The 26,828-nt window shown below is 41.4% G+C and overlaps 1 protein-coding gene across 3 annotated transcripts in view; it reads right to left on the bottom strand.

Annotated features, from left to right (window-relative positions):
- The window catches only part of LOC141111847 (uncharacterized), a 226,202-nt gene that overhangs the window by 11,292 nt on the left and 188,082 nt on the right, over nucleotides 1–26,828 (bottom strand). For all 3 annotated transcript variants that reach the window (XM_073604008.1, XM_073604009.1, XM_073604010.1), the window contains 3 exons: nucleotides 24,740–25,060; nucleotides 21,453–21,554; nucleotides 6,245–6,691 (listed from right to left, as the gene is read on the bottom strand). In XM_073604008.1, the coding sequence (XP_073460109.1) occupies nucleotides 6,245–6,691; nucleotides 21,453–21,554; nucleotides 24,740–25,060 (870 nt within the window). The remainder of the gene's footprint in view (nucleotides 1–6,244; nucleotides 6,692–21,452; nucleotides 21,555–24,739; nucleotides 25,061–26,828) is intronic.

A 26,828-nucleotide genomic window follows, 5' to 3' on the forward strand; every position in this document is an offset into this window, starting at 1 on the left:
TCGCATGCAGAAGCGAACGCATACGTAAGTCCCGCCCACATATGAAAACAGTGTTCAAACCACACATGTGAGGTATCGCTGCGATCGGTAGAGCGAGAGCAATAATTTTGGTCCTAGACCTCCTCTGTAACTAAAAATTTGTAACCAGTAAAACATTTTAAAGCGTCGCCTATAGGGATTTTTAAGTGGCGAAGTTTGGCGCCATTCCACAAGCGTGTGCAATTTTGAAAGGTGACATGTTAGGTATCTATTAACTCGGCGTAACTTCATCTTTCACATTATGCAAAAACATTGGGCTAACCTTACTGTTTTGTTTTTTTTTTAAAGCAAAAAACAGTTTTTTCTCCAAAAAAAACGCGTTCGAAAAATTGCTGCGCAAATATCGTGCGAGATAAAAAGTTGCAATGACCGCTATTGTATTTTCTAGGGTCTTTGCTAAAAAAAATATATAATGTTTTGGGGTTCTATGTAATTTTCTAGCAAATAAATGATGATTTTTACATGTAGGAGAGAAATGTCAGAATTGGCCTGGGTGCTCCAGAACGCCTGAAGGTGCTCCCCTGCATGTTGGGCCTCTGTATGTGGCCACGCTGTGTAAAAGTCTCACACATGTGGTATCGCCATACTCGGGAGTAATAGCAGAATGTGTTTTGGGGTGTAATTTGTGGTATGCATATGCTGTGTGTGAGAAATAACCTGCTAATATGACAATTTTGTGAAAAAAAAAAAAAAAAAACCTTGATTTTGCAAAGAATTGTGGGAAAAAATGACAACTTCAAAAAACTCACAATGCATCTTTCTAAATACCTTGGAATGTCTTCTTTCCAAAAAGGGGTCATTTGGGGGGTATTTGTACTTTTCTGGAATGTTAGGGTCTCAAGAAATGAGATAGACCGTCAGTACTTCAGGTGTGATCAATTTTCAGCTATTGGCACCATAGCTTGTGGACGCTATAACTTTCACAAAGACCAAATAATATACACTGATTTGGGTTATTTTTACTAAAGATATGTAGCGGTATAAATTTTGGCCAAAATATATGAAGAAAAATTACTAATTTTCAAAATTTTATAACAGAAACGAAGAAAAATTTATTTTTTTACAGATTTTTCTGTCTTTTTTCTTTTATAGCGCAAAAAATAAAGAACCCGGCGGTGATTAAATACCACCAAAAGAAAGCTCTATTTGTGTGAAAAAAAGGACAAAAAATTCATATAGATACAGTGTTGCATGACTGAGTAATTGTCATTCAAAATATGAGAGCACCAAAAGCTGAAAATTGGTCTGGTTATTAAGGGGGTTTAAGTGCCCAGTGGTCAAGGGGTTAATGGCTGTGTGTTGAGTTATTTTGAGGGGACAACAAATTTACACTGTTATACAAGCTGTACACTCACTACTTTACATTGTAGCAAAGTGTCATTTCTTCAGTGTTGTCACATGAAAAGATAGAAGAAAATATTTACACAAATGTGAGGGGTGTACTTACTTTTGTGAGATACTGTGTGTGATTGCAAAAACAAACCAAAAAAAAAACACTGAAAACCTGTATAAGTGGCCTTTTTTGAGCTCCATGAAGCCTAAAAGGAGATTTCTGTATTGTCTCACACTGTCATACAATATTGTGAGCCTCCCAAAGATGCAAAAAATTTACTCTACACTTGTCTGGCACAAATAGAGATCAATGTAAAGTGATGTTAATCTGGATTTGACTGGTCCATTGCAATTCACAGAACAATTTGCTTATCTTTAGCAGTAATTGGCAATGGGCTTTCACAGTAAAGTCTTCTTGAGTCACCAGCTATACTGGAAATGAACAACCACCAAGAGTCAAATATATTTGGAAAAATGACCAAGGTGTCTTTATTTGCTAAACACTTGGGTGGCTTTTTTTGTATGTGAATGAGTACGGGTTCTCTGTACCCAATACTTATTCACAAAGGGAGGGGCTGGTATATAGGATCCACCTTATTAATAAAAGGGGCTTTCAAATTCCAATAAGCCCCCCCGTCTGACCAGCCAACCTGCATGCTCAGATTTACTAGTAATCAACGACCATCGGAACACTAGCTGACACTTTTTGGGGACCAGTGACAATAATACAGTGATCAGTGCTAAAAATATGCACTGTCACTGTACTAATGACACTGACCAGGAATGAGCTAACATTAGGGGTGATTAAAGGGTTAAATGTGTGGCTGACCAGTGCTTTACTACTGTGGGGGAGGTGCTTGTATTAGGAGAAGGCATGGATCGTGCCCTGCTTAGCAGAGACACATGATCCATGCCTTCTGTACTGACAGAACGACAATATGTCTTGTTTACATAGACTGCCGTTCTGTGTACCGAAGCATCAGCGGGTGCCGGCAGACATCCAGAGGTTATTCAGCTAACCCTTTGAGAAAATAATCTATTTTCACACTTCTCTTTTATAGTTTAAAAAAACATGACAACATAGAGGGGCACAAAATCCAAGGATCATCTTCAGGTTTTCCTGCACCTTCACACCTCAGATCAGCCCTGATTCCTACACCTTCACACCAAAGATTAGCCCTGATTCCTACACCTTCACACCTCAGATCAGCCCTGATTCCTACACCTTCACACCAAAGATTAGCCCTGATTCCTACACCTTCACACCTCAGATCAGCCCCACTTCCTGCACCTTCACACCTCAGATCAGCCCTGATTTCTGCACCTTCAGAATACAAAAAAGGCAACCACTTGGGTGTCAAAGAATCAGCCATTTGCATTGCACCTAAACATGTGTGTGAACGTAGCCTTTGAACAGGGTTTGGGAGCTACTACTTTAGAAAACAAGTTACCAAACCCTGTTATAAAGTGTAGTTCCCTTTTAAAACCACTACTAAAGTAGTGGTTGCAAAGCCAGTTATAATGCATGACTCACAAAGCCAGATATAATGTAATACTCACAAAGCCAGTTATTAAGCAAAACTCCTTTGTAACTGGCTCTGCGAGTAATGCTTAGCAACTGGCTTTGTGAATACTGAAAAGCCAGTTATAAAGCATGAAGCCTTGTACACACCGCTAAACTGACAGCTCAGGTCAGAGCCATTGTACTAACAATCCAATGTTAGTACATCAATCTCCCTGCTGAGACATTGTGTTCTGACAGGGAGACGCCCCCCCCACCAGAACACTCCGGTCAGCGCTCTCAGCCATAGACAAAGAGCACTGATCAGAGCCAGTCGGCAACCGTTTTTGGTCATGAGCCTTTGACAGAACCCGGGCTGAATGGCCGGCTTCTGTCAGACCAGCTGCTGTACACACGGGACGAATATCGGCAGACATTTGGCATGTGTGCACTAGGTTTTACTCACAAAGCCAGTTATTAAGCAAAACTCCTTTATAACTGGCTCTGTGAGTAATGCTTTATAACTGGCTTTTTGAGTATTACTTTTAGTAGTGCTTCCAAAGCCTGTTAAATACTTTGTCAACTTTTCTGGGTAGAATGGTCTCCCGTTCTTCAGTAGCCATGTGCCTGGCTAAAGCTGAAGAGGAGTGCCCAGAGACAGCATGTGGGTGGACACTGATTAACCACTTAGCAACCGGCCCATAGATGAATGACGACTACAGGGCGGTTGCTTAACCGCCGGTTTCTCTCTCTCCTCTGTGTACCGATTGGTACAGTGTGAGAGGAGAGGGGGAGAGATCGGATGGCAGCAGCGCTGTGGGCTGGATCTGTAGTGCCCACAGAGCTGCTCTGTGACAAATGCAGTCACATCCAGCCATCCATCCATGCTCAGCCATCCCTCCATTCTCAGCCTTATTCTAATACCCTGCACTACTCTGCAATACCCTGCAATACCCCGCAATACCCTGCCATACCCCACAATACCCTGCAATACTCAGTGATACCCAGCCATACTCTGCCATACCCAGTCATACTCAGCGATACCCTGCCATACCCAGCCATACCCAGCCATACCCTGCCATGCTCGGCCATACTCTGCCATACTCGGCCATACTTGGCTGTACTGGGCCTCTGTATGTGGCCAGGCTGTGGAAGTCTCACACATGTGGTATCGCCGTACTCAGGAGGAGTCGGAGAATCTATTTTGAGGTGTAATTTTTGGTATGTACATGTTATGTGTTAGAAATATTGTATAAATGGACAACTTTGTGTTAAAAAAAATGCGTTTTAACCACTTCCCACCCGCCATCATACGACATCCTTGACTTTGTGCGGGGATATCTGAATGATGGGTGCAGCTACAGGCATCATTTAGATATCAGATTTTTCAGCCGGCGATTCCCTACACCATGAGATTGATCATAGCGGCTGTTCCACTGCTTGATCGTTCTTGCGAGAGGGGAAGTCCCCCCATTCTCGCCGCCCTCAGGTGCTTCTACTGTCTCACCGCTACGATCGAAGCCAGGATCTTTTTTTTTTTTTTTATTTCAGGCTTCCCAGCCTAGAGGTGAGATGTGGGGTCTTATTGACCCCATATCTCACTGTAAAGAGGACCTGTCATGCCATATTCCTATTACAAGGGCTGTTTACATTCCTTGTAATAGGAATAAAAGTGATCAAAAAATGTATTTTTTGGAAAAAAGATAAAACTAAAATAAATAAAGTAAAATGAACAATAAAAAAAAAAAAAAATTTAAAGCGCCCCTGTCCCCATGTGCTCGCATGCAGAAGCGAACGCATATATAAGTCCCGCCCACATATGAAAACGGTGTTCAAACCACACATGTAATTTTCTAGCAAATAAATGATGAGCAGAGAAATGTCAGAATTGGCCTGGGTGCTCCAGAACGCCTGAAGGTGCTCCCTGCATGTTGGGTCTCTGTATGTGGCTACGCTGTGTAAAATGCTTTCTGGCCTGGAGCCTCTGATAAGGAGCATCAGATCCGACCCGTTCACTGGCAGGAAAGGAGGTGGGCATACACCAGACTCAATGCTTTCTATATAAGATCTGAGACGCGCCTCCCGCACATGCAAGGTTTGCGGCTGCATGTACTGCAGGTAGTGGTTCATAAAACCTCAGCCTCAGCTTCTCCGTTCCTCTTCCTCTCCTGGCATCCTGGTTGCCAGGTGCCCGGCGGTTGCACATGCGTGAACAGGGACTTTCAGCGGTGGCCTAGGTTGCCATGGAACGGCTTGGTGGGAGGGGAACGAAGAGACTCTTTCCGCTTCTCCCATCATCACCCAACATATGCGAAGCATCTGTGGCCGGCCTTGCACGTCAGAACCCGCAGCCGGCCCTGTCACAGCATGTCACAGCCAGCTCTTCATAAGACATGCGGCCTGGCGGCAAACACCCGGTGTGCCCTATGGCCAGTCCGGGTCTGGTTTACATACATTTTAGGGTGTTTTTTATTCTTTTTTTTAGATATTTGTCCAGTGAAACTGCTGGTACATTCTGTTTGTGTAAATGAGACTAAATCAAATGTTCTCAGGCTTTTTCCTTTACAGGTCAAATGCTATTCATAAAAAAGTGGTCCACGAAAATACTGCATTATGACCATTTGATAGAGCTGATGATCATAGAAAATAAGTATTTAATATAGTCCTCAGCTCCATCTTGTGGCCATAATGAGGTATTTTCCCAAACCATTCTATTTTTTATGAATGATTAAAATTTGACCTGTAGAGGAAATAGAAGGAGAAGTGTGTCCCATTCACCCAGAATGAATGTACCAACTGTTTTACTGAACAAATAGTTATGTTATATTTATTTTTAAATACACTCTGTGGTTAAAATTTTAATTCTAAAAATCATATATTTAATTCCACATTGTAATTCAATTATTTCTATGTAATCCGAACATTCTTAAAGTTTAAAACATACTTTTTGAAGAATCCTACACATTTACTTCCTTACATTCTGTGGCACACAGTCACTATGTCCTATGAGTAGGTGCTGCTGTGTCACACATTTCACAGAGCCTGCTTTGTAAACTACAGAGGAACTGAGAGGAGGAGTTTCAGGAGGTGGAGTCAGTACAGGAATCACTGCTTGCAATGTACCATGGGATATGTAGTCCTTGAAAATTGAGCAAAAGCATGCTGGGAATCCAGAAAGTTGAGGAAAGAGATGGCCAGCAGACAGACAGAACTCACAGCATGTTCAATTAAGCTTGTATTGGATTGTCAGTTTTAACTATTGTTTGTATTATTGCAATGCTGATGTTATAACATGAAAGTGTATGCTGCGACCATAGAACATTTTAAAGTATAAAACACATTTTCAGTACCTACAACATACCCATTACTTACCTACTGGACTGTACACATTCAGAGTTCTGCGTACAGAGATGGGCCGTTTTAGAGACGCTTGTTCCACTTCTACACCAAGCATGGCCTCATTATCTCTATCTGCACTTGGAGTTATAGTAATGGAGCAGAGACACTTGTACATTCCAGTCGAGGATTTTCTTATCTCAGCTTCCATTTCCACAGGTAACAATGTACGGCTTGCAGCTCCTTTCTCTAAAAGAGGCAGAATATGAGAATTGTCTCTCTGGTCTTCAGCCATCAGTAAGTAATTAGAAGAATTATTGGATTCCCAGGAGGCGATAAGATGTTTTTTGTCATTACGTCTTTTCAGATATACATTTATCTGGATTTCTTTTTGTCTGAAATTTGTTATCTGACAGGTTAGAGTTGTTCTCTTCATATGAGGAATAGAGTAATTTCCCGAGATCTCAGATATAGTAATATCACCTAGAAAACAATGAGAAGGAGTAAAATACATCTCCATTTCCTTTTACTCAATATGCCATAGGAATGTATTTAACTAATATTGGATAATTTTCTCACCACATCCCTTATAGCACAAATGCCAACCAAAAGAAAAAAGGAGTGGGACGTTTTGACGGTGCCAAATATCAAGGAGTAACAAAAGCACTCATATATACTACTAAAAACATATATTCACATCACATCCACAAAAGCCCGGTACTGAGTTACTTTGCCTGCAGGAGATGTGTTACTGGCCAGATCACCAGTGAAAACAGAGGAAAAAGCCTTAAAAAATAAAAGACCGGTCTCTGCTGCTCTCTCTCCTTGTACAGGAGGTTCGGGGCGGCTCTGTGCAATAAAATTACACAGAGCAGGAGGTGTTTTACTGGCCAGATCACCAAAGAAAAAAAAACCCTGATATAGATACCACATCTAATGATTGGTAAAATACGGATCCCATCCGATATACAGAAAGATATCATACAAGATATTAGTCAGTCACAGTCGTCTTCTTGCCTGGATGGTTTGCTTCTAAGTTAAAGCACTGAATACTGTCTGTTCCTGGAGGAGATGTGATGGCTGATTGCTGATTATACACATTACTGAGTGTATTTGACTCCTTAATAGAGTCCTGCAACTCTGGTAAGAGTCCATCTTACACTGGGTGGTGGAGCACTCTGGTGATTTCTGGATCACGCACATCTTCTGTTTATTTTTGCACCATTATATGAACTTTACCTGCTATTTGTCTCTTCTTTGGACTTTATTGGCACATTGTGGTTGTTGTTTGTTCACCATACATGAACTTTTTTGTATTTTTAAGCGCTGCAATATTTTTTGTTTCAATGTATTCACATACATTTCTTAGTACAATACATTGTGTAAAGCAAAGATAAAAGAATACAGTACATGGTTACAGTCCAAGAGTTGTCAAAGCAGAAATATTTCTAAACACCTCCCATGGCCAACCCATAGATATTATACACACAGATCAGCACAACGGCTTATACTGTACATATACATATACATCTTCTGTACATATACATATACTGTACATATACATATCTATGTTTCAAAGCGATGGCACTGAAATCCAATTTACAGAGCAATGAACAGTCACATTGAGTACGGGTATTATCACAGCTCTATGCATTCAGCTTCATCCGGAGAGGTGAGGGATTATAAATTAAAGTGTAACAGAATGAACTCAATGCAGGCCAAAGAGGGGGAGGGGGCCCACACAGCCCCTAGTAGGCGAGGAGATTAACACCAGAGGGGCCAAACCTTTCTATGTAGAGTAATCATTTATAAAGGAAGTTTCTAAAACTATTCAAAGTCAGGTGTAGCCATTAGGACCATCAAAAATAGAAGTCTCCAGTTTCTCAATGCGGCTCTGGCCTCCAGGCTTTGGGCCTCTGTATTTCTCGATGGATTTTCTGCTTAAACCCTGTGCACACATGCGCACTGATGCTCCCAGCTGCATTGTTGCCACAATCATTCCCAAACCAAAAGGGTCTATGCAAAGCTGCATAATCAGTGGGTGCTGGTTGCCAACAAAATGGTGACCTAGGCAGTGGTGGCTGGTGCTCAAAATTTTGGGGGGGCGCAAACATACTGAAAAATTCTGAAAAAAAACCCATAAATTTCAGCCTCACTGTGCCACAGCAAACGCAACCACTGTGCCATATCAAATGCTGCCAGTGTACCCCCCTCCCGCCAGCCCGCCGTCTGCACTTACCCTGTCTCAGTGGGACAGCTCCTCGATGTCTTCTCCCGTCCTCTCTTCCCGTCCTCTGCTATGATTGGATGCCTGATAGGCATCCAATCACAGCGCCTGTCATTTCAGCCTATCAGGTGACGGGTAACAGATTTGAGCACCCGATTGGTGGAGAGGCGGTTTAGTGTTAGAAAAGCAAATGAATATTCGCTTTCCTAACATAGCTGAGTCACCTTGTTTGACACCTATTAGAGCCTATGATTCTAATCAGGTGCTTAAAAAAAACCTGCCGCTATAATTCAGGCACCCGGTGCCCGAAAATGGGCCGGGCACCTGAATAGGGGGTGGCAGCAATGGCCATAGATAGATTTCTGCAATGCAGGAATCTATCTATTGGTGCTAGAGGGAATGGCAGGAGAGAGGGGACAGCGCCCGTGCGCCCTTATGGACACATTGCCACTGGACCTAGGGTTGGAGGCTTCATCCCACCCAAAACTCTGCAAAGTCTCTGGGCTCCGGGACCCAGCCAAGGATTTGCCAAGCCCTGAGAAAACTCACAAGCTTGTGTACTTGTTCAAAAATGTTATTGAGCAAACCAGTGTACAAACATTAACAAAACATGTACAAAATTGCAATTCGGTACATTCTGTTGTCACAAGAAACATGTTTTACAGGTTTCATGAGATGTACATTTGGTGGTTCAACAAAATAGATGATATCATAGAGCACAATATAACAAGAGTAGCATTCATGGGTTCCCCATCATACAGGGAAGGTGAAGTATAAAAAGCACCAATTCTCTACTCAGAGTCACTGATTACTAAGCTTGCAGCAAAAAAATATATAACGTAGGATAAAAATAATGGGAAAGAAAAGGAGAAGAAAAAAGAGGAAAAAGAGCAGAAAGGAGAAGAAAAAGATGTTCAGAGTCTCTCCCGGGTCAGACATCGCCCTATGCCACAGCAACCTGAGGTGATCGATTTGTTCCAGAAATAGAGATTAGGGTTCCAGCAGTGATTGGTCAAAATTAGAAGGCAAATATTTATCAACCCATTATATAATAAGAAAGCTGTGCTAAAAGAAATAAAAGTATGTCCAAAAGGTTATGAACATCCAATGGAAGCACTTAAAATCTTGCAAACACCATGGTGCGCACACATAAACAAGGTGAAGTGCTCGACCACCGTAGCTGTAGATTAGGCTTACCAGACAGCAAGCATTAGAGGCGGATGGCTTTCAACCCAGCAGGGGCCTTTAAATTTTGCAGATGATCACAATAGGGATGGTGATTTGGATGGTTGAAATCCCTCACTTACTCCGGCTAAGGTATCCATTCTCTCAGTATATAACCCAAAAGAGAAAAGAACTGGCCATAGTGTAATATATCCAAGGTACTTTAATAAAACATGGTAATGCACTTACAGTTAAGAAGTAGTAGTATCGCATATATGATAAACTGGTCGGCAAAAACAAACACAGAATGGAGCCCGTCCTCCTCTCCAGATCGCATGGTAGCGTCACTACGTGCCTCTTCAGATGCGTTTCGTCATCAATCGGACGTTCTCAATGGGAACGGGCAGCGTAGTGACTCACCACCTTAAATAGGAGACCAAGCCTCGCTCTGAGGCACAAGTGCAAGGACGCCATATTAGATATGGGCAAATAGCCCTTACTCGTAGAACGGGGGAACTAACATCCTCAACGTTCCTATAGAGGTCATTATTAGCAACTTTAATACTCAAAAAATGTTCCTCATTTGAAAATATATATAAGATGTATAAGACCATTAATTAAAAAACGTATAAAAAACTATAAAGTTTAAATAAAAATGAAATAAAAAAATGAAATAAAAGAAAAAAGGAAAAAAAAAGGGGATGAAGTGAATAAATTAAATTACCCCACCATTCAGTATATTTCAGTTAAGAAAAATTCATTCAAAAAGTGAATGTGATAATAGGTTAATGTAATACTAACGAATGATTTTAAGGCAAAAATATCATTAATGAGCCCTAATGAAGAAAATGAAAAGGAATAGTGGATATGCCCAGTTAATAATGCCTAATGGGAAAAGTATATTGATAAAAAATCAACATAGTGATAAAATGTATATAAATTACTATATATTCATATAAATAAATCATGAATATAGTATGTGAATACAGTGTAAAAATTTACAGTGAAGTGAATACCACGTATCAAGAGGATAAATATCCACAAATATAAATGTGTAATACATTACGACCCCATAGTGTCATATATGCCACAAATCCTATGTGAGTCAAAAAAAATTTAATTCAATAAAAATGAGAAAAGAAAAGAAGAAGAATTACGAGAAAAAAAGAAGATAAAATTTAAGATAGGCCCTAAAATACTGCCCCCTCCTGGTGTCTCAGAGCGAGTTCACATACAAACGCATAAAATCAAAATACAGCACATAATACTCAGGAATTATCATTAAAAGCATTAACGTCAGTGTCTATATTCAACCCGTGAGGTGCATAGGTTCTCAATCTATGGATCCGAGTCATCTCTAATTGGGATATCCCCCTAACCAATGAACTTCCCCTCCAATGGGGCCTAAACTTGTCAATACCCAAAAAGATAGTCTTGGAGGGGTCCTTGTGATGTACCAATGAGTAGTGCTTTGACACTGAGTGATTTTTAAATCCGGTTTTAATATTGGTAATGTGTTCATTAAGGCAAACTTGAAGGGGTCGCTTAGTCCTGCCCACATATTGCAGGCCACATGGGCACTGCAACATGTACACAACACCCTCCGTAGCGCAAGTAATGAATGGTTTGATCACGTGTGACTCTTGTGTGCTGGTGGAGGTAAACGTTGTGGTCCATCTATGGGGGCAAGCACTAAAAGAACAAACTCTACATCTTTTACATTGATAGAACCCAGTTAATTGATTAAAAAAGCTGGGCCTTGGGATTGGTGGATTCAGAATGTTCGGGGCTATCCGATTTCTCAAGGACGGTGCCCCTCTAAAAATGACGCAAGGTTTCTCTGGTAAAACTTTACTGAGAACCATATCACTCCTGGCAACATGCCAGTATCTATACACTAAACTCTTAATGGTATTATGCTGCAAAGAGTAGGCCATCACAAAGGGGACACCAGAGGAAAATTCCTCATTGGCACGTGGGCCTTTATCTACCAACAAGTTCTCCCTATTGACTTCCTTGATGGTGTCTAACGTTTTTCGTAGGGATTCCTTTGAATACCCCTTTTGCAGAAATCTATCAGTGAGGTACTCCGCCTGCACTAAAAAATCAGTTTGGTTGGAACAGTTCCTTTTAGGATGAAGATATTGGCTCTTAGGAATAGATTCCAGCCAAGGACGATGATGACAACTGTCCACGGGTATGAAAGTTTATTTCAGTCTCCTTGAAAAAAAGTGGATGTGATCAACCTTCATTCTTGTATGTGTGCACTGTAAAACATTTTGTACTGTTTGTAGGTCTTATAGCAGCACCATCTTGAATTTAAACGCATTGTATGGTGTGCCCCCCAAATATGTTCTTGTATATTGTAATAGGCCATGACCAGGTCTTTTGGGCTGGAGCACCCCTCCCCCTCCTCATTACCCTGTTATTTAGTGTCCACCAGTGTATAGGATGTATCCTCTTAGTTCTCCCACATAGAGGATTTCAGCTCCCATGGTTGAGACAAAGGATCTTCCATTCTATTACTAGAGTAGGACCCACTAATTCGGGGTACTTTGTCGCAGTAAGTGGGCTTAGCACTATATGACCATATAGTGTGACCAAACCCCCGTATTTTTTTGAATATGTTCGGGTGTTTTTAACTAGCCCTGCAGGAAATGTCATTCTTGTATGTGTGCGCTGTAAAATATTTTGTACTGTTTGTAGGTCTTATAGCAGCACCATCTTGAATTTAAACGCATTGTATGGTGTGCCCCCCAAATATGTTCTTGTAGGATGTGATCAACCTTTCTCCATTAGCAGAAATTTTTAAATCTAAAAAATTAATTGTAGTTTGGCTGGTCTCGTAATTCAAACTAATACCTCTCTGGTTGATATTGAGGGAGGATAGAAACTCCTGCAAAGCAAGATGTTCCCCATCCCATAGGAGGAGGATGTCATCTATGTACCTAGCCCAAAGGACCACCTGAGGTGTGTCCCGGGCATAGATGACATCCTCCTCCCATTTTCCCATAAAAAGATTTGCCAGGCTAGGGGCATACTTAGCCCCCATAGCCGCTCCCATATCTTGTCTATAAAAACTATTGTCGAACCAAAAGTAATTGTGGGAGACGGCATACCTTAGCAAATCCATCAAAAACAGAACTTGATCATGAGCAAGGCCAGAATCCCTATCTAAAAAGTGTTTAACCGCCTCAAAGCCCAGCTCATGTGAGATTATGGTATATAAAGACGTCACATCTGCAGTGACTAACCACATCCCAGTTTTGAACTGGACTCTGGAAAGTAATTGGATGACATGTCTGGAGTCTTTGATGTATGAGGGCAACCTCTGCACAAGGGGTTGTAAGAAAAAGTCTATGTATCTGCCCACCCGGGATGTCAGTGAATCAATGCCACTAACAATGGGGCGTCCCAGGGGGGCAGACAAGACTTTTGTGTATTTTTGGTAAGTAATAGATGGTAGGTGTGCATGGGGCTGTGGGTACCAAATAGAGGCCCTCTTTTTTAGTAAGAATCCCCATCCAACAACCCCTAGACACAATCACCTCCAATTCTTTCAAATATTTGACCTTGGGGTCAGAAGGGAGCAATGTATAAGTGGTATCGTCATTTAGGATCCTATGCATTTCATTCATGTAATCCTGTCGATCTAAAGTGACGATCCCTCCCCCCTTGTCAGCTGGCCTAATCGCCAATTCCCTATTTTTACAGAGGGAATCAAGGTCTTCTTGTAGGGTCTTATTTAAACTAGCTTTCTTAACTTATAAAAGATCCAGGTCCCTAAGCATAATGTCTCTAAAAACATGTAATGCGGGTGCCAGTGTGTCGGGGGGGGTTAAATAAAGAGGCGTTGGATTAACAAATTAACAAATTCAACTTCCCTCGCCACATTGTCCCTGATGGGATGGTTGATCATATGTCTTTTAATACTTAATTTCCTAACAAATTTATGGATATCCATATAAGTTTGAAACTTATCTAGTCTAGTGGGTGGAACAAATTTAAGGCCTTTATCAAGGATGGCTTTTTCAGGATCAGTTAACACTTTAGAGCTAAGATTAAAGATCCCTGTGCCTGCTATATTTTTGGTCATTTGAGCGGCTCGTACCCGCCTTCCCCCCTCTGATTCCTCTCCTCTTTCTCTTTGTCTTTTGATACCCTGGCCTGGTTTGTGAAAACCCCAACTAGTTTGGTCTGTAGGAGCAGAGACTCCTCTAGGGGGTATATGCCCATTGGGGGCCTGATAGGATAAGGTAGGAGTGTTGCCTCCATTAGAATGATAGGGTTGAGGATGATCTAAAGCAAAGTTCCCCTCAGGGCCATCCCTATCTGCAAGGGGAAAAAAATGGTTAGAAATAGGGATAGTAACCTCCCATTCAGATTCAGCTCCCAGATATCCCAATCCTGGTGATTGATAATCAAGATATCCATTGGATCTAGCTTTCCAAACATCCTGATGATCTACATTGTATCCGCTACCTCGTTGGTTATAGTGGGGCCCCCAGCCTCTTCCCCTGGGTGGGGGTGCCCTGGTGTTAGGTACAGGGCCTTGTTGATAAAATCTAGGGTCATAGTCAAAGGGTTGTGTGGATCTGTGGGGACCAGTTGATCGTGGTTGTCCTCGAAAGGACCCTCCCCTAGTGCCACCATTACCCCTGCGAGGCAACTGGTAGGGATAATCAATCCCTCCATTCCTTTGCGGTTTAACATAGGACTTACCACGCCTTTTTGGGTTAGGAGCGGTAGGTACTGCACTAGGTAAACCTCCACTATGGTTAGTGACTCCCGTTGTTGTGGAAATTTCCATCTCATTGCTGTTTTGCTTGGCCAGCTTTTCTAGGAGTTTTTTCTGCAAATCAAAAACAATTTTACCATGATAATCTAATAGGTCTCTGTTGTACTTTTTCTTTTTTTTTTCAATCCTTTGATCCTTATCCTCCTTTTCCAGGATTTTGAGGAGATTTTGAGATTTATCTCTATATTCCTCACTTCCCATATATGGGTAGAGCTTGTCTTTAATGTTCTTAATTTCTTCATCTATTTTAGCTAGTTTGGTAGTTTTTCTTTCCACTAGGAATTGAAGGAATGAGACCCCTGCTTGATTAAAATATTTAAACCACCCTTCTAATTCCGTGTCTCCTCTTTGGGGAGGAATATCCCACCTAAGACTCCTAGGGACCATTGAGTGCCTAATGTAGTTTCTAAATAGGCAATATCCCATTTAGTATGGTTCTCAGATATCATGAAATTTTTTAATCTCATGAAGATTCCCTCTAGATCACTCTCCTCCTCTTTATAGGCTTCAAAAACCCCTTCAACATTAACCATCTTACTAGCACGAAATTCAAATACAGTATATCCATGGCAAAATTGATGACAAATGATTAAAACTTACAGCTGCAGTAAATATATCATAAACAGTACATAAAAGAAAAAAACGCACTGAAAAAATATGTCATTGAATACACCAACAAGAAAGCAGCAGCATGCAGTGCGATAACACAAAAAGTCCAATATATAATAAGAAAGCTGCACTAAAAGAAATAAAAGTATGTCCAAAAGGTTATGAACATCCAATGGAAGCACTTAAAATCTTGCAAACACCATGGTGTGCACACATAAACAAGGTGAAGTGCCCGACCACCGTAGCTGTAGATTAGGCTTACCAGACAGCAAGTATTAGAGGCGGATGGCTTTCAACCCAGCCGGGGTCTTTAAATTTTGCAGATGATCACAATAGGGATGGTGATTTGGATGGTTGAAATCCCTCACTTACTCCGGCTAAGGTATCCATTCTCTCAGTATATAACCCAAAAGAGAAAAGAACTGGCCATAGTGTAATATATCCAAGGTACTTTAATAAAACGAGGTAATGCACTTACAGTTAAGAAGTAGTAGTATCGGATATATGATAAGCCGGCCGGCATAAACAAACAGATGGAGCCCGTCCTCCTCTCCAGATCGCGTGGTAGCGTCACTACGTGCCTCTCCAGACGCGTTTCGTCATCAGGCGTTCTCAATGGGGACGTCCGCTTGATGACAAAACGCGTCTGGAGAGGCACTTAGTGACGCTACCACGCGATCTGGAGAGTAGGACAGGCTCCGTTCTGTGTTTGTTTATGCATTCCGGCTTATCATACATGCGATACTACTGCTTCTTAACTGTAAGTGCATTACCACGTTTTATTAAAGTACCTTGGATATATTACACTATGGCCAGTTCTTTTCTCTTTTGGGTTATATACTGAGAGAATGGATACCTTAGCCAGAGTAAGTGAGGGATTTCAACTATCCAAATCACCATCCCTATTGTGATCATCTGCAAAATTTAAAGGCCTCGGCTGGGTTGAAAGCCATCCACCTCTAATGCTTGCTGTCTGGTAAGCCTAATCTACAGCTACGGTGGTCGGGCACTTCACTTTGTTTATGTGTGCACACCATGGTGTTTGCAAGATTTTAAGTGCTTCCATTGGATGTTCATAACCTTTTGGACATACTTTTTTTTTTCTTTTAGCGCAGCTTTCTTATTATATATTGGACTTTTTGTGTTATCGTACTGCATGCTGCTGCTTTCTTGTTGGTGTATTCAATGACCTATTTTTTCAGCGCTTTTTTTTCTTTTATGTACTGTTTATGATATATTTACTGCAGCTGTAAGTTTTAATCATTTGTCATCCATTTTGCCATGGATATATTTGAATTTCGTGCTAGTAAGATGGTTAATGTTGAAGGGGTTTTTGAAGCCTATAAAGAGGATGAGAGTGATCTAGAGGGAATCTTCATGAGATTAAAAAAATTCATGATGTCTGAGAACCATACTAAATGGGATATTGCCTATTTAGAAACATACATTAAGCACTCAATGGTCCCTAGGAGTCTTAGGTGGGATATTCCTCCCCAAAGAGGAGACACGGAATTAGAAGGGTGGTTTAAATATTTTGAACAAGCAGGGGTCTCCTTCCTTCAATTCCTAGTGGAAAGAAAAACTACCAAACTAGCTAAAATAGATGAAGAAATTAAGAACATTAAAGACAAGCTCCACCCATATATGGGAAGTGAGGAATATAGAGATAAATCTCAAAATCTCCTCAAAATCCTGGAAAAGGAGGATAAGGATCAAAGGATTAAAAAAAAGAAAAAGTACAACAGAGACCTATTAGATTATCATGGTAAAATTGTTTTTGATTTGCAGAAAAAACTCCTAGAAGAGCTGGCCAAGCAAAACAGCAATGAGATGGAAATTTCCACAACAACGGGAGTCACTAACCATAGTGGAGGTTTACCTAGTGCAGTACCTACCGCTCCTAACCCAAATAGGCGTGGTAAGTCCTATGTTAAACCGCAAAGGAATGGGGGGGAATGATTATTCCTACCAGTCGCCTCGCAGGGGTAATGGTGGCACTAGGGGAGGGTCCTTTCGAGGACAACCACAATCAACTGGTCCCCGCAGATCCACACAACCCTTTGACTATGACCCTAGATTTTATCAACAAGGCCCTGTACCTAACACCAGGGCACCCCCACCCAGGGGAAGAGGCTGGGGGCCCCACTATAACCAACGAGGTAGAGGATACAATATAGATCATCAGGATGTTTGGAAAGCTAGATCCAATGGATATCTTGATTATCAATCACCAGGATTGGGATATCTGGGAGCTGAATCTGAATGGGAGGTTACTATCCCTACTTCTAACCATTTTTTTTTCCCCTTGCAGATAGGGATGGCCCTGAGGGAGACTTTGCTTTAGATCATCCTCAACCCTATCATTCTAATGGAGGCAACACTCCTACCTTATCCTATCAGGCCCCCAATGGGCATATACCCCCTAGAGGAGCCTCTGCTCCTACAGACCAAACTAGTTGGGGTTTTAACAAACCAGGCCAGTGTATCAAAAGACAAGGAGAAAGAGGAGAGGAATCAGAGGGGGGAATGCGGGTACGAGCTGCTCAAACGACCAAAAATATAGCAGGCACAGGGATCTTTAATCTTAGCTCTAAAGTGTTAACTGATCCTGAAAAAGCCATCCTTGATAAAGGCCTTAAATTTGTTCCATGGATATCCATAAATTTGTTAGGAAAATAAGTATTAAAAGACATATGATCAACCATCCCATCAGGGACAATGTGGCGAGGGAAGTTGAATTTGTTCATTCGGGGCTATCCAACGCCTCTTTATTTAACCCCCCCCCCCGACACACTGGCACCCGCATTACGTGTTTTTAAAGACATTATGCTTAGGGACCTGGATCTTTTATAAGTTCAGAAAGCTAGTTTAAATAAGACCCTACAAGAAGACCTTGATTCCCTCCATAAAAATAGGGAATTGGTGATTAGGCCAGCTGACAAGGGGGGAGGGATCGTCGTTTTAGATCGACAGGATTACATGAATGAAATGCATAGGATCCTAAATGACGATACCACTTATACATTGCTCCCTTCTGACCCCAAGGTCAAATATTTGAAAGAATTGGAGGCGATTGTGTCTAGGGGTTGTCGGATGGCGATTCTCACTAAAAAAGAGGGCCTCTATTTTGGTACCCACAGCCCCACGCACACCTACCATTCTCTTTTGGGTTATATACTGAGAGAATGGATACCTTAGCCGGAGCAAGTGAGGGATTTCAACCATCCAAATCATCATCCCTATTGTGATCATCTGCAAAATTAAAAGACCCCGGCTGGGTTGAAAGCCATCCGCCTCTAATACTTGCTGTCTGGTAAGCCTAATCTACAGCTACGGTGGTCGGGCACTTCACCTTGTTTATGTGTGCACACCATGGTGTTTGCAAGATTTTAAGTGCTTCCATTGGATGTTCATAACCTTTTGGACATACTTTTATTTCTTTTAGTGCAGCTTTCTTATTATATATTGGACTTTTTGTGTTATCGCACTGCATGCTGCTGCTTTCTTGTTGGTGTATTCAAAGACCTATTTTTTCAGTGCGTTTTTTTTTCTTTTATTTATCAACCCATGGCTGCCAGGCTTTTACCTGCTTTGATACATTATCCAACAGTGTGGCTTCAGCTTTGTTGTGTATCATAAATTGGGCTGTCCTGTGTTTCATCTTAATGGGTTATAATGAAGGTTTTTTCCAAGCTTTGACAATGGTCTGCTTGGTTACATACGGAAGGGGATACAGAGGGGATTCCTGATGGAAAGGGGGCTTCTGATGTGAAGGAAGACACTCCTTGGGGGACTTCTCATGTGAAGGTGGGACTCCTCGGCTGAGCAGAGGTGTGAAAGGATCATTCCTAATTGGAAGAAGGGGACTCTTGATGTGAGGGGGAACTACTGATGTGAAGGAGGACTCATGGTGTGAAAGAGGGGACTTTAATGTGAAGGGGGACACCTGATGTGAAAGGTCGGACTTCGGATGTGAAGGAGAGATTCTGATAAGTAAACCTCAGCCCTTGACTGTATCTGACTGTATACATGGCAGGACATTTTTTTTTATTGGGTGAAGGTTTATGTCAGTGACCCTCTCACTCATAGCACAGACATTAGAGAGTATTTTGTGGGTACAAGGACTGCAGACTGTGTACAGTATATACCAAATGTAGGCTTGAAGCCGTATTAAACCCAAAATCAAAAATGTTATATATTGCAGATTACCAATCATTAGATGTTGGTGGCTGCATTAGTTTTCTTTTTTGTTTTTTTTTCCCCTCTTTTGTCACCTGGTGATCTGGCCAGTAACACACCTCCTGTATTAGAGCGCCTCCACTCCGGGTGAAGGAGGACAGGGGTCACCTTTGGACAGTCTGGGGGGAGGGGAGTGTTAGATGGACTAGCAGATTTAGATACACTAACACTTTATAAGCAGTTACAGCAAACAGATTTTGTTCTTTTAGGATAAAGGTCTTACATAAATAAATAAAAGCTGATCATTGTATTCACCCCTGTCAGTGTTAAATAGTTTGTCTCAGCACTCTTAACTGATGCATCTACAGGACAGCTTGTTCTTTTGAAAAACACCAGATGTACTGGCTGGATCACCAGGTAAAAATAGAAGAAAGCCTAAAAAAGAAAAAAAAAAGAAAACTAATGCAGCCATTAAATATAAAAGAGTTGGTAAGCTGAAATATAATAAGTTTGCTTTTGGGTTAAATACCGCTTGGGACTCTATTTAACCATGATCCTTTAAAAAAGAAGTATGGGTTGCTTTTTTTAAAAAAATTCATACTTACTGGAGGTAGATGCTGCATCTGTCCCCCGGCAACTCTACACTGAGAACCGAGCCACCGAACACCGCCGATGGCTCAGTTCTCTCCCCTCCCAGGGCAGAGAGCTGCTGCCTGTCAGTCATCATCTCTCCTCTCTGCTCCTCCATGCTTATTGGAGCGCTGAGCTGTGGAGGGGTGGGGAGCGGCTCGCTGAGAGGCGGAGACTGCCATCAGTCCAGGGACCTGGTGGATCCAGACTTCCGAAGTCGGAGTGACGCGGTGCCTGGACTGATTCCAGTGACGGGTCACAGGAGTGTACATGGGAGGAGCCTGTGATACTTATGTACATGGGAGGAGCCTGTGATACTTATGTACATGGGAGGAGCCTGTGATACTTATGTACATGGGAGGAGCCTGTGATACTTATGTACATGGGAGGAGCCTGTGATACTTATGTACATGGGAGGAGCCTGTGATACTTATGTACATGGGAGGAGCCTGTGATACTTATGTACATGGGAGGAGTCTGTGATACTTATGTACATGGGAGGAGCCTGTGATACTTATGTACATGGGAGGAGCCTGTGATACTTATGTACATGGGAGGAGCCTGTGATACTTATGTACATGGGAGGAGCCTGTGATACTTATGTACATGGGAGGAGCCTGTGATACTTAAGTACATGTACATTAAGTACATTAAGTTCATTTTTGATTTTTAATAAATTTGTAAAGATTTCTAACAAACTTCTTGCACGTTGTCATTATGGGGGATTGTTTGTAGAATTTTGAGGAAAATAATTAATTTAATCCATTTTGGGATAAGGCTGTAACATAAGAAAATGTGGAAAAAGTGAAGCGCTGTGAATACTTTCCAGATGCACTGTACAGTGTATACCTTGTGTTAATGAAGAAGACATGGCCCAGTAGTTTTGCATAATTGTGAAGAAAATTATAAACAATCACACTGAATATTGATGGATTTCCTTTGGATAATAAGATATAATGTTCATAGCTCAGATGTGATATAGACAGAAGATATAAGCTGGCAAAATCCCCATTAAGGTTGGATTCACACCATTCATTTTTAGTGCTTTTTGCATTTTGCAGATTTGCACTACAGAACGTGTCCCATAGGAAACCATGTTAAATGGACTGTTGTGCAAATCTGCAAAATGCAAAAAGCACTAAAACTGCACAGGTGTGAATCCAGCCTAAAGCAGAACTTTACCCATAATAACTTGATAAAAAAGAATGTTCTTTAGCAAGGAGAATACATTCTACATTAATAATTATTCTACCAAAATTCGGGTGTGCTGTAAATTGCCTCCAGCATTGCTCTTCTTGCTAGAGGCGGCCATGTTGCTGAAGCCAAGAGCCCCTGAGCAGCAGTAAATATGCAGTCTGTCAGCAGATCGGCCTCTACAAATTTAGTGCAGTGCCTAATAATGGAGAGCAACTGAGCATGTGCAGAGAGGGGTGAGACAGTGTATTATTGGATTTTAAACAGTATAGACACTTATTTTTAATGTTGTACATATCTATACTGTACCTGCAAAAGGGTCCAGCCTGAAGTCATCTAACAGAACTTCATTTTCTGACTAAAGTTCCACTTTAATCTAATTTATATCTCTCTTTTGATACCCTTCTGCTCTATATTGTTTCTTTACTCTTTCAGACACTTACCTATTGTGAAATATTTCCACAAAAACCTCCCATAAGAAGCCAACAATATAAAAAAAACAGTAGATGAACAAGGTAATAAAATATATATCCACGTTGGCAGATCTATAAAAGAAAAGCACAATAGATGTAATATTAGTCACTCCCCAATATAATGACTACACACTTATTGCTGCATTTACACAACATTTATTATACTTCAGTCACACATCTTAAACCGATCACACATTGATGATCCGATCATTCTGGGTGATTTGGGTTCCTTTTCTGTATTTTAGTTTTTCTAGCCGGTCCCAGATTTCCAGGAGCAGCAAGGAATTGTGACCATTATTTATTCTATTGATGATTCGGTCATCACTTGTGTCTCCATGGTTGTCCATTTCTATCCTACAGATGTCTACACTGTGGGAAGAGTTTTCTTCTTCAAGTTTATTTGATTAAAAAAAAGATTTTTACTCTCGACCTCCAGATACGGCCACCTCAGGTAAGGTTACATGAGATGCTAAGAAAACGGAAAATTGTATACTCACCTTTCCGTAATTTTCCTTTCCTGGTGCATCTTCATGGCAGTATACATATGGATTGTGACTCCACCCCCACAACCTGATAGGACTGGTTAACTATAATTCAAAGACAGACCCGGTTCACAGCAAGCTCTGTAACTCTCACCATTTGGGTGGGCATCTGTATGCTGCCATGAAGATGCACCAGGAAAGGAAAATTACAGAAAGGTGAGTATACAATTTTCCGTTTTCCTGGTGCATCATGGCAGCATACATATGGGGACTAACTTGCCATACGGGAGGGTGCAAGAAAAATGTTGTAATCATCAGTAGCGCAAGTATGCACCATGAATTTTCCAAATTTTACTGTCGCAAGCTGGGTTTATCTCGGTGTCCTGGGAGGACCATATTGCTGACTTGCAAATAATCTCAGGAGACATTAAGCGCTGAGCTGTCCACAGAGCTGGCACTGCCCTAGTTAAATGTGCTCTTAAGACCTCCAAAACAGGAAGGCCTTGAAGAGTAGGCTCTTTTAAATTTCTTAACAATCTAGGAGGTGACTGAACGTGTTGATGCTGACTGACCCTGCCTTAAGCCACACTGGAACCAAGAACATTGTTTAGCTTTCCTGAATGAAAAGGTAGCTGCCAAGCAGGTCACCAGCGTTAGCTCAACATCCCGGGGATGTGGTTCTCCCAACCAAGAAAGATGGCAAATTGACTTCCTGGGTAAATTGGAAGGAGAAAGACACCCCATGGATAAAAGCAGTCTGGAGTTTTAGGACTATTCTGTCCAGGTAGAACGTTAAGTGAGGTTCCTTGAGTACAAAGCCTGCAGTTCTGACATCTTTTCACAGAGGTTTTACCAACCAGAAATACGGTCTTTAGGGTTTGCAGAGTGTAGTCAATTCTGTAGGATAGAAATGAGGCCTTGATAGAAATGAGAACCATAAGCAAGTCCCACATAGAGAACAATGGTTTCCTGGGAGGTCTATAACTTCATGCAAGCCTTTTAAGAATTGCATCACTAAAAGGTTAAGGACTCCTTAAACCCTTGCAAGTGCAGACAAGGCTGAACTTTGAGCTTTAAACATATTTGAACCTAGGCCCCTGTTTAGCCCCAGTTATAAGAACTGTAGCCTTGGCTGGTTTAGGTGATAAAGGACACCAGGCTTTTGCTGTGTGAGATCTGAATCATTTTTCCATATTCTTTGGTAAATATTACACAAATTATCTAGTTTTTATTTTTTATTTATTTATTTATTTTTGCTAGGAACAGAGGTGAACCGGAAGCCTCATCTCTTCTGGGTAACTAGAACCTTCACGATTTCTCTTTTTTTTTCTTCTTCTTCTGTTATTCCAGCTACAAACTGGACCAGAATTTTTTACTTTTCCATCAACTCTGGTAGCCTGGCTGACTGGAAGAGATTGAAAGGTGGACTTCCCACCTGTCAATATTATATGATCGTTATGCTCATTGGATATTGCCCCTGCATGGGTGAGTTTGTCATGTTATACTTTTTCAATAAAAATTATTGTACCAGAAAGGTGGACCTCCCTTAAACTTCCACCAATGTCACGCCAATATAGCGGATACGGCCCACTGATCCTGAAGGTTTTCCCTCCAGGTGTGTGCGTAAAGCTTCGCACAGGCACCCCCTGGATGAGTGCACCCTTAAAAAGGACTTCCGCTGTTCTCCTAAGACAGGAGCCTTAGATCTTTAAGGCTTCAATAATGAAGATTGGGTACTTCTCCAGTTTGTTTACTAATCTTTTTCCCGGTCCATAGGATTTTGCCTCCTGGTATCTACTTGGGAGTCGCCACCTGTATGCTGGACCTTTTTGAATTTTCTGTTTTTTGTCAGATGATATTCGCCCTGACTTGCTAATGGTCACCCTTGAGATGGCTGTATCCTGTCTACTCCCAAATAGATTGGATCTGTGTTCTGGTGTCTTGCACCATATATTTTCTTTTTTTTGGCGGGATCCAGCAACCATGGCTTCAGCCATAATGCACTCCTTGCCGTGACTGCGGGGAACACCGCTCTTGAAAAAAATCAATTGACGTCTGACACATCCACCACAAATATGCCGCCAATTTCAGCTCTTACAAAGCTGTTACCACCTTGTCTCTTCACTTCTTCCAGCTTATTTAACCACTTAAGCCCCGGACCATTTGGCTGGCCAAAGACCAGAGCACTTTTTGCAATTCGGCACTGCGTCGCTTTAACTGACAATTGCGCAGTTGTGCGGAGTGGCTCCCAAACAAAATTGACGTCCTGCTTGTATGACTGGTTCACTGATTTTCCCAGAAGTCTGCACCAAGATAAAAGATTTTTTGCCAACCACTGCAATAAAAAGTTCATTTTTGATAAGATACTCCCAATAGGGAATCCCGTCTAAAGGGATGCAGACCCTGCCACTTTCCACTTTCCACTTTCTGCATCCTGCAGATGCAGCAGCTGGTTGATAATTATGAAACCACTCCCATTGGACTCACTCAACACACCTGCAGATGATACAGTATGTATCAAAGACCTAAATAGGAGCACCTGAAAAATAGGTCCTAGTAATTACCTTTTCATTGGCTAAAACAAAAACACCCAAGCCTGAATACACATGAAAAACATTGCTCCAAAATATGTATGTGTATGTGCTCATGCAGCCTCTGCCTTCCAATGTTTCGTAAACTCACTGAGCAATCTCTGGGTCTAATCGGACGGATCTGGGATTTGTTGGAAGCAGTAGGAGACAAATTCTACAGACATCAGAGTCATAGGGTACTTACTTGGCACAATGAAAGCGAGAGAAATTTCCTCCTTCAGTGATCTGTGGCTCACAATACAGAAGAATACATCTCCGGGTTCATCTCTACTATTCGGCCTCACAGTCAGCACACTGGTCACATTAAATGTCCCATCACTGTTCCTGAATTGTTTTGTGAGAGAAACATCTTCATCCAAAGATGAGCTGGTGGTGATACCTTTACTGTGTTTAACCCACCAGATCTTCACTTCTTCCGGGTAAAAATTGCTGACTTCACAAAACACAGATCCCACGTACCCATCTTCAATGATTCTCTTATGATGCATGGAAGTCTGCGGTTTAACTGTAGAGAGAGACATTTTGTATTACACACTGTTATTTATTATTTCTATATTAAGTTATCATATGCTACTTTAAACTACTGAGAGAGAGAGGAAAGCACACCATTATCCCTTTTGTGCCTATTTTTGATATAGGTTTAAAGTCCATATTTTTACTAGAAAATTGCTTAGAACCCCCAAACATTATATATATATATATATATATATATATATATATATTTATATTTAGCAGAGACCCTGCCGACCACCGGCTGTCAATTGACGGTCAGGCAGCGCAGCTCTCGTTGCGGGAGAGCGTCATATGATGCCTTCACTTTCCCGGCCCACCAGGGGGCGCGCACGCGCAGCCGACAGCAATCAAGCGCGCCCACAATGTCCGCTGGGCACCCGCGATTGCTCAGTAACACAGCAGGACCGTGGATCTGTGTGTGTAAACACACAGATCCACAGTCCTGTCAGGTGAGAGGAGACCAATCGTGTGTTCCCAGTACAGGGGAACACCGATCAGTCTCCTCCCCTTGTGAGTCCCCTCCCCCTACAGTTAGAAACACTCCCTAGGACAATAATTAACCCCTTGATCACCCCCTAGTGTTAACCCCTTCCCTGCCAGTCACATTTATACAGTAATCAATGCATTTTTATAGCACAGATCGCTGTATAAATGTGAATGGTCCCAAAAATGTGTCAAAAGTGTCCGATATGTCCACCGCAATGTGGCAGTCTTGATAAAAAATGCAGATCGCCACCATTATTAGTAAAAAAAAAATAATAATAAAAATGCTATAAATCTATCCCCTATTTTGTAGACGCTATAACTTTTGCACAAACCAATTAATACACGCTTATTGCGATTTTTTTTTAACCAAAAATATGTAGAAGAATACATATCAGCCTAAACTGAGGAAGAAATTTGTTTTAAAGAAAAAAAAATTGGGATATTTATTATAGCAAAAAAGTAAAAAATTGTGGTTTTTTTTCAAACTTGTCACGCTTGTTTATAGCGCAAAAAATAAAAACCGCAGAGGTGATCAAATACCAACAAAAGAAAGCTCTATTTGTGGGGAAAAAAATTATAACAATTTCATCTGGGTACAGTGTTGTATGACCGCGCAATTGTCAAAGTGCGACAGCGCTGAAAGCTGAAAAATGGCTTGGGCAGGAAGGGGGTGAAAATGCCCTGTATTGAGGTGGTTAATTAAAAAAAAAAAACTAAACAAAAAAGTTAGCCCAATTTTTTTGTATCATGTGAAAGATGATGTTACGCTGAGTAAATAGATATGCAACATGTCACACTATGAAATTGCGCACACTCGTGGACTGGCGAAAAACTAGGGTACCTAAAAATCTCTATAGGCAAGGCTTTAAAAAAATGTAACGGTTACAAGAATTATTGCTCTCACTCTGACGAATGATACCTCACATGTGTGATTGGAACACCATTTTCGTGTGCGTCTTGCGTATGAGAATACTTTGCTAAACGAGCATGCGGGGACGGGGACGCTTTAAATTTTTTTTTTTTTTTTTATTACTTATTCTATTTCTTAAAAAAAAAAAAAAAATCTGATCCCTTTTATTTGCTGTCACAAGGAATGTAAAGATCCCTTGTTACAGTAACCGACAGTGAGGGGTACTCTTTATGGAGGGATCGGGGGTCCAAAAGACCCCAAATCCCTCCTTTGCACTTAAAAGTTTTCAGAACTCTAACCACGTAACCGTTATTTTTTTAAAGCGTTGCCTATAGAGACTTTTAGGTACCCTAGTTTTTCGCCA

The sequence above is a fragment of the Aquarana catesbeiana genome, linkage group LG11 (assembly GCF_042186555.1).
Source record: "Aquarana catesbeiana isolate 2022-GZ linkage group LG11, ASM4218655v1, whole genome shotgun sequence".
In the NCBI taxonomy this organism is placed as follows: domain Eukaryota; kingdom Metazoa; phylum Chordata; class Amphibia; order Anura; family Ranidae; genus Aquarana; species Aquarana catesbeiana.